Below are 9,397 nucleotides of genomic sequence, written 5' to 3' on the forward strand. Positions count from 1 at the left end.
TGTCATGTTCTTAAGATAAAAAATGGCCTGTCTTCGGATTACATGTCTGAACACTTTTTTTTCGCAAGATTCCGTACATAATTATAGTACAAGACTTAGTCAAAAGGGTGGGTATTGTCTACCTAAGTTCAAAGGTCAGGGTTCTAAATCCTTTGCTTTAAATTATGGAATGATTTACCTGTAGAGTTAACGGAGATCAACAGGTTACAAAGTTTTAAGGTTGCCATCAAAAGTCATCTTATTACTATGTTTTTACATATTTCGGTTCAGGATTTTAAATTGTATGCTAATTATCTTTTTACAATTTTAGTAATGTGTTTTAAATCCTAGCTGTAAACAGGAGTGTCATTAAATCAAGATTTGACTGTGATATACATTTTTATGATTTATTAGTATTTTTAAACATGATTATATTTAGGTCTGCCTCTCTATTTCATGTCGCCAATACAAAGGACCACAATAGAAATATGAGCTTTTTTGCCCTTTTTTGTGTTATCCTTGGTGTTGGTGAGCATGTCATAGTTTTCTTGTATGTGATTTAGTATTTAATAATGCTCATTATTTTATCCTATGTTATGCTGTCAACTATGTATTTGCTTCCTGTGCCGAAATAAATCTATCTATCTATCTTAAAACACATGTCTCTGATAATAATTTAAATATTATAATAAATAATAAAAAGTTTTTATTTTAGCGAGATCCTTTATTTTTACTATTACTTTTACTTTTACAAGTCAAAACTCTCGCTGTTCCCAACCTGGTTTGTAATATATATCAATTGAGTTTAGAAGATACAATTTTGATTGCAAATGCGTTTTTTTAGTTAAGACATTTTTGTGGGAATGTCGGTGCACTGGGAACAAACGATATTGAAGCAAAGTCCTTATCTGTCTTTGTAACTCTAGTTATTAATGTTTAAGTTACACATCCGTTTTTCTGTGAAAGACAACTAAAATCAAAGTCGAAACCGAAAGCAATTGAAAATTATTTTAGTATTACTTTTCTCTTTAAGTTAAATTTTACATTTCAATTCACAAATATTTTAATTGTCGCTTTTTTAAGATAAAGAGATAACTCTGAATGGGTTCGAAAGTAAAATATCCTTAAGCATTTACAAATCTTTCATTCACGTCATCTCTATTAACCTACACGAGACTCCTTGGGTTGCTTAATACATGGGACCACGTGTATCAAGCTGTTGTTTAAGACCCCGTGGCAAAATAACTAACCAACTTGAATAAAGTGAAAAGAAAGAAGAAGTTAAACACTTCGTGGTCAAAAAAGCTTACCACATAATCCAAGACGCCTTGCACAAATAATGGACAATAACTCGAGTGTGCTATCCTAGGGGATGATTTAACACTCTCGCACTCCTTGCAACTATAACACTTCATGACAACAAACTTTTTGTATCGCAGTAAAAAAAATAATAACGTACGACATTAATTTTACAATTATCATTTTATACTTCTGTTTATTTACTTATTCGTTTATTTATTTATTAATTAATTAGTTAATTTATTTATTTATTTATTTATTTATTTATTTATTTACTATGTAGTTTTACTAACGAAACCCTATCGTTTCGAACGAATGATGAAAATATTTGAATCGTCAAGTAAAGTGATTGTTTACATAAGATTTAAAAACATTCATTGAATAATGATATAATTTAGTGAAACTTGACTCAAGTTGTCTAAATATAGAAACAGCTCAAATGTACAATTACGTTTAAAGGTCGGTTATTGAGATTTATAACGAAATAACTGACTACATTTTAAACAGTTACATAGTAAATGTTTTGGAGATAAACAGTTAAACATGTCTCGCGGGATTATTTTTGTTTTGCCTATCTTGGTAATATGGTGGGTTAATATATCATGTAGCGTTTCAATTGAAAATGACAATACCGACATTCTGAAGAAACTCGCAAAGGATTTTCAGAAAATAAGAGATAAAAAACAGTTCGCTGTTTTGTATATTCCAAACAAAAATGCTGTGAACGGGAAAGTGGACTATCGACCAACATATCCAAACGTCGTAAAAAGCGTTGTATATCCGCCAATAACAGAGGAGAATAAAAAAAGTAAGTCATATCCATTTACATACAGTGGAATGACTCCAGACTACGGAGGAAAATCGTTTGGGAAATATCTTGGACGGAATACTGTACAAAATATTCATACCGAGGACCTGGCATTAAATTTGGTCTTTCCTATGATGAAGAATTGGTTTCATACTGCAAATATGGGTCAAGTGTCTCGGGTGTACCTGTACTCATATTTTCTACCTTGTCCGGACTGTACAAACATTATACAAAATTTCTTAAATGCAAATAAGGGAGTCAGTCTATATATTGGATTTTCTCAATTGCTAGGAGGGTATCCCAATGAAACACCAGCCGATGCTAGAGCTAGGAAATTTAAGTTACAAAATATCATCAAAAACAGGGGCTTTCTGTACGACTTGGGTTGCAACATATTTAAAAAGCGTCGTAGGCGAGATCTTGATGACATATGTAACTTGCAGATGAGTGCCGGAATATTCTCCTTACTGCTTAACTTTTCAGATGGTACCGCGTCGGTCTTAATTGACGGTCTGTCTAATGCAACAGTTTACCTGAAAGATAAGAACAATAACGTTTTAGAGTCAAGAGCTGTCTCCGATATTGAAATAAAACATGTATCATTTGCAGATATTTACATGACCGAGGGTCATTATGCTGTATTACACAAAGAAGAAAAGAAGATTAAACTTCAAACAGAACCGTGGAAACAGTGCGGTTTCGCCCGGAACGTAATGTATCATTTACCGGATAACTATGGAGAAACGAACATTCAATTACACATTCTAGATGGTTCACCTTCTGTTTGTCTTCAAAGCAAAAACTTTGATATCATGAAAAATGATAAGATATTAATTGAAGGACTAAATCAAACTTACTCTCCTATTGAAATAACAAATGCACACGTTCGACAGTTTACGGTGTCTGGATCGAGGAACACACGTTGCTTCTCATTTTCCCGACTAAGCAAGAGATTTTCTCGTGGATTTCGGGCTAAGTTTACGGTTTGTTATTCTAACAGCACATGCACATACGGAGGACTGTATGAAAATGCTTCGCCATTCTGGACACCGGAAACGTGTTATTGTGGCAAGTGTTATGGTTCTGAAAAAAACCTGATCGGATCTGCTGGCCTAGCCCATGATGTCATTACGTCACAGTTTCTTTTGCTACTCGCTAATTTCCTTCACTTGGTTTTTGCTTACGTACGTTAAAACTGCATATGTTTAGATGAGCGAACATATTTCAAGAAATAATGAAAATGTACCCAGTTGATAAATTCAAGATTCAAGTCGGCGTTTTTATTACTAGGAGTCATTTACTCAATGATTTTGGCTGTGGCTTCCAAAATGAAATGCTTTTCCTTCTTTATCTATATAATGTGACTTCCAATGTCAGACAAGAAGTTCATGTAATAATAATAACTGATTTTTCAATCTTTATATCCATATTGCCAAACTGTGTTTGCAAATCTTGACATCGTTTTTGTAATGTACATTGATTGTAAGTGTCGTTTGCAATGTGTAAATTACTGTCTTTGTTCACTTCACAATTTCTACTTAAAAATACATTTTCAAAATTGTCATGAAAATTTAGCTGAAATGAATCTGGAGGCTAGTTGCTTTATTTCTTTAACCTATTATAGATGAATTAGATGTCCCATTTTGTCACATCTAGAGTTTCTTTGGAGGTTTTTCTTTGCATATGTTGTCTAATTATGTAACGATGAATGATTGTTTAAAATGCTTTATTAAACTGTATGTCTTTTGTCTTATTTTCTTTTGTTGCGTTAATTTTTTACTTCTTTAGAAATGGCAAAAATGAGTTTTATAATGTTTAAATAATGGTTAAAAATCCTGTATGTTTTACTTAATGTTGTTACCACGCTTAAGTGAAATTATAAAAATGTATCTAATTATGCCAATAAAACAATTTTCAAACATTGAAGAATATGAAAAATATGTATTGCAAAAATTTGTGCACATTATATGTAATCATTAAAATATATGCATTCATTTCTTATTGGAAAATTTGACATAGACTTTATAGAAAATAAATTTCTAACCAACTCCCTTTATTTACATGAAATGTTAAATTCAGTATTATTTTTATAAATAATGCTTTTGGAACTTACAGTATTGATAAATCTCAATTTGAGCATGATATTTATGATATAAAACCATAAAAAGTTTGTTACAGGATTTTTAAATGTCAAGGTAGTTGTATGATAATAGCAAAATGAAAACACTTCCATGTAAAATACTTAATCACTTTAGTGGAACTTATTGCCAAAAGGCAACAGTAAAAAAGACAGGAATCAGGCATTCAACCAATGAGTAACCTTTTAGAAACTATGAAAGTAAAAAAAAAGTGAGAAATAAGAATAAAGGCATTCCTGTGGCATAATCTTTGGTTTTCTTTTTAAATTCATTGGTATATTAATGATAGCAGCAATGTTTTTGTTAGTTAAGAGACCTAATTTTTTAATTTCATTTTTGAATTGTGTCATAACTGCGGTAAAAGCAAAACTGTCACTACTTTTTGTTAGATTGATGTGATTTATTTGTAACTGTTCAGTTTTATTTGCATAAGGACATATAAATACAAATAGTTCATTAATTTCCAGCAGGACCATATTTGACATTGCATTTTATCACAAAATGTGTGTTTATATAATTTCGCTAATGTATATTCATGTGTACTTGAAAAAAACATCATACATTTGAATTAAAACCTTGTACATTCTCATCTTTGTTCATTTAAACTTACCTTGACTTAAAAAAATACTCATGGATATCAGGTCAACTTCTGATTGAATCTTAGTATGTTTTGCTCATCGTTTAAAATGATGCTAAAATTAAACATCCTGGATCACCTTATATAGAAGAGATATAAAAACACATGTCTCTGGCAATAATAAAGTTTTATGTTAGCGAGAACCTTTATTTTAACTAATTACTTTTACAAGTCAAAACCTCAATGAGATGTGACTTGTAATATATATCAATTAGACTTTAAAAGATACAATTTTGATTGCAAATGATATATTTTAGTTAAAATATTTTTGTGGGAATTTAAGCATGGTCCTTATCAGTTTTTGTAACGTTACTCTCATGCTCTAGTTATTAATGTTAATGTTACATATCTGTATTTCTAAGAAAGAAAACTAAAGTTAAAAGTCGAAACCGAAAGCAATTATAAAAATTATCTTTGTATTTTGTTCTCTTAAAGTTTAACGTTTAAATTCACAAATATTTTGTTCGTTGCTAACATAGATATAACTCTGATGGGATTAGAAGGTAAAACGCCCTTAAGCATTTATAAATGTTTCATTCACATCATCTTCTTGTAATCACTAGGCATATTTATAGGCCTACCCAAGAGTATGTGGGTTGCTTATTAAATACCTTGAACCACGTGTATCAGGTCGTAATTGAAGACCCCGTAAAAAATGGCCAATCAATTGAATCACGTGAAAAAAGCAATTAAACACTTCGTGGTCAAATAACAGCTTACCACATTGGATTATGTGGTAATATTGTAACTTAAGACACCGTGGACAAAAAATGGCTTAGCACCTTGGACCACGTAGTTACTATAGTAATTTTATACCAAAATTTTTTTTTTCAGTTTAGCAAGTATATATTAAAGTGACAATAACTCGAGTGTGCTAGTTCTCTATTCCCTCGAGCGTGCACGTCGATGAGAGCACGGGACATGTACATCATTTTTTTATAATTATATTTATTCATTTATTTATACATTTACTATTTTGTAATACTGACGAAACCCGTTAGTTTTAAAGAGGTCAAAATATTTAAAACATCAGATGATTGAATCACCGCAATTCAGTGAAATATGACTAAACGTGTCTAATTATAGAAACAACGCATAGTATACATTACATTCGAAGATCCGTCATCCATTGAATCACCGTAATTCAGTGCAACATAAATTGGGCATTGGGCTTATATTATACTAAATACGGCCAATATGTTTAACATTTACAAAGTTTATATTTCGGGGATAAACAGTTGGAAATGTCTCGCGGGACTATTTTTGTTTAACCTATTTTGGTGATATGGTGGGTTAATATATCACATGTAGCGTTTCATTTTAAAATTGATGCTACTCATTTTTCCGACTAAGCTATGATTTTTCTCGTGGATTTCGGGCATATTTAAGGGTGTGTTATTCAACCAACAAGTGTACATATATATTTATACTTTATTTTTGTCTCATTCGTATACATACATTTTTATACATATTTACAAATATTCACTTAAAATCTGCATACGACCATTCTATTTAAGAATTTCAAGAGACATTATATCAATGATAAACATATTCAAGACCTATTACAGTTAGACTAAGATTACAATGTACGGAGGGTTATATGACAACGCTTCGCCACTATAGACACCAGAAACGTGTTACTGTGGCAAGTGTTATCGCTCTGAAAATCAAAGCACAGAAGGCGCTGAATTTGTTTAGGTCTCAGAGTGTCAGAAAGGTGAAGGTTGTGAGATTATAAACCAATTTGTTTTTGCATAGTGCAATCAATGCTGTTTCCATTGTTATAACTGTAGTAAATTGGCTATAAGACTAATTGATTTATTTGGCTTAAAAAAGATGCCTTCACTGGGATTTGAACTCCAGACGCGTCGCTTCTAAAGCGAGCGTGTAAACCCCTCAACTACGGGGAAGTTATCAGATAACAGTCTGAAGAAAACCATATTATTCTAAATTAGGTTTTGTAACCCTTATTTATTTCGATATATTTTGTTCACGGTAAACCCGTTGTTTATCACTCATGTAAACAATCATGGTGCTTAATTTAAGCATGTATATCTATAAAGAATAACACAATATTAGAAATCTTCAACCAATCGGGAACTATTTTTCTTCATCGAGATGGCTTCAAAATTAATGCGCCTGTCATTTGACAATCTTTACGCAGTGATCTCCCTTTAAATTTTTTCGGCGTTAGTGTACATATAAAAAGAAGTAACCGCTTCGAGGAGTTTGGACTACTTTCGGTATTTGCAAATAAGCACATTAGGGTCTGAAATTTCGTTACCATTATTTGTTTGGTCTGACGACCTAAACAAATAAAAACTGATCGGATCTGCTGGCCTAGCCCATGAGTTCATTACGTCACAGTTCCTTATGCTACTCGCTTATTTCCTTCACTTGTTCTTGTTAACGCACGTTTTAGCTGCTTGCCATCAGATGAGCCAAACTTTTCCAAGAACATGAAACTTGGGAAAATATACCAAAGTTTTCAGAGATGTTGAAAAATTCAAGATTCAAGTTAGGGCTTCCACTACTGAAAGTTTGAGAATCATTTACTCCATGATACTGGCTGTGACTTCCAAAATGAAATGATTTTCCTTCTTTACCAATATAATGCGATGTCCAATGTCATATAAGAAGTAAAATGTGTTCATGTTATGTACGAATAATGACTGATTTTGCAGTATTTATCTCCATATTGCCACTGCTTTTCTAACGAAGTACGGGCTGTATTTGCATATTTTGACATCTTTCTTGTAATGTACTTGGCATGGAATGTAAGTGTCGTTTGAAATGGTTTTTCTTCACTTCACAATTTCCTGCTTTGAAATACATTTTCAAAATTTTCATGAAAATCAGCATAAATATTGAGGCTAGCTGCTTTAACTCTTATACCTATAGATGAATTAGATGTCCCATTTTGTCACTTTGAAGCTTTTTCATTGATTATGTTGTCTAATTATGTAACATTGTACGACTGTTTAAAATGCTTTTTTTATCTGAACCATTTTTTCTTTTTCTTTTTTTTCTTTCTTTTTTTCTTTTTTTCAAAATGTTGATTTTTTATTTACTCCGGTAAAATAAAACATGTCACTTTTTGTTATGTCATTTTTATCCTGTTTTTTACATAAAGATACAAAAATGTCATTGAATTCCAACTAGGCCATATAACATCGTTACCTTAGTGCAATAACTGATCCCCTCCTATTTAATTTAGGACTTCAGCTGTTACTGCACTAAAGTGACGATGTAGAACCAAATTTAGCATTGTACTTTATCATTAAACTTGTGTTTATATAATTTTGCTGATGTTTATGAATAAAACAGCATACATAATTATAAACTAAAATCTTGTATATTCTCATCTTTATGACGAAAAAGGAATTAATTGAGCATAAACACCATTTACTGGCCAGAACTATTAGATTTTTTTTACTATTCTTTCAGTAAGGCTTTTTTTAGCTCAATGCAGAATGGGCATGCGTGAAAGGTTGCATCCGTTTCTAAGGAAATATCGTAATGTGTCTTTTAACACAATTTACTAGCAAAGAACCATTAGAACCTGCTCTCACGCTTTAACCAACAAGATCGTACAGAATTTAAAATCATGACAAAATAACTTAATGACTAAAAGTTCCAAAATCATATTGTCGTGTTTGCTATTCCACAGACACGCATGATTTCCCATGTTTGTGATTTTGTTCTGTATATTGCTGATGGTGGATGTGTTGTTAGTTTTTCACACCGGGTGGCGGCAGTAAGACTCATTGAATTTGCCATAGTTCAGCCATTGCATCGTTTCTGGGCATGCTGTCAAACAGTAACCTTCACTTTCGCAAGGAACTGATTACTTCTATGACCGTACAAAGGATTTGATCAATGATTATATGATCAATCAAAATGGAAGTGGATTGCACCGTCCGGGAATCGTACCCGGGTCGTCCAGTAAGCGGACGTCTCTCTCCGTATAGTATTGCTTTAAAACAAATCTTCAATTTACGTAGACCCGCATACCATACTTGATAAACGGAAAGAAATTAACCGATATTGGAATGTCAATGTCAACGTTTTTATCATTATTTGATTTAATAGTCCATATCCTGGTGTAAAGGTGTGGTGTAGAGGTGCGGTGTAGAGGTGCGGTGAAATGTACAACTGTAATTATTAGCGCGTGATATCTGAAGATATTATCTTAAATAAACTTCAAGGACGAAATGCATTTATGCAGCGTTAGCAAGTCGATTATTAAATGAGAGAACAGAACGCTTGAAAACAATAAAACCGAATATTTTAATGTTGTTCCATATAATGAATCATAATTGACAAGGTAATAAAATCCAAGGACTAGTATTATGAGAAATCAAATTATTTTAAAATTGACTTTAAGCTTTATATTGTAACAGCCAAATGTTTAGTGGGCAGCCTGGCAGCGACTTCAACCAGGTCCCTGGCTTTATCAACTAAGCTACCTGGCCACTTAAACATTTAATTCATATTTAAATAGATATTCAAATTTTTTTTTCTATACAGGATTTA

General features: G+C 32.0%; 1 protein-coding gene across 1 annotated transcript; it reads left to right on the plus strand.

The window, feature by feature from the left end:
* The first annotated feature begins 1,708 nt into the window (after nt 1–1,708).
* LOC132741408 (uncharacterized) lies at nt 1,709–4,813 on the plus strand. The gene has a single exon (XM_060729556.1). The coding sequence runs from the start codon at nt 1,822–1,824 to the stop codon at nt 3,277–3,279; it is 1,458 nt and encodes a 485-aa protein (XP_060585539.1). The 5' UTR covers nt 1,709–1,821; the 3' UTR covers nt 3,280–4,813.
* Nucleotides 4,814–9,397: the final 4,584 nt, after the last annotated feature.

Source organism: Ruditapes philippinarum, unplaced genomic scaffold, assembly GCF_026571515.1.
Source record: "Ruditapes philippinarum isolate M1 unplaced genomic scaffold, ASM2657151v2 ctg903_1_1_1_1, whole genome shotgun sequence".
Taxonomy (NCBI): Eukaryota; Metazoa; Mollusca; class Bivalvia; order Venerida; family Veneridae; genus Ruditapes; species Ruditapes philippinarum.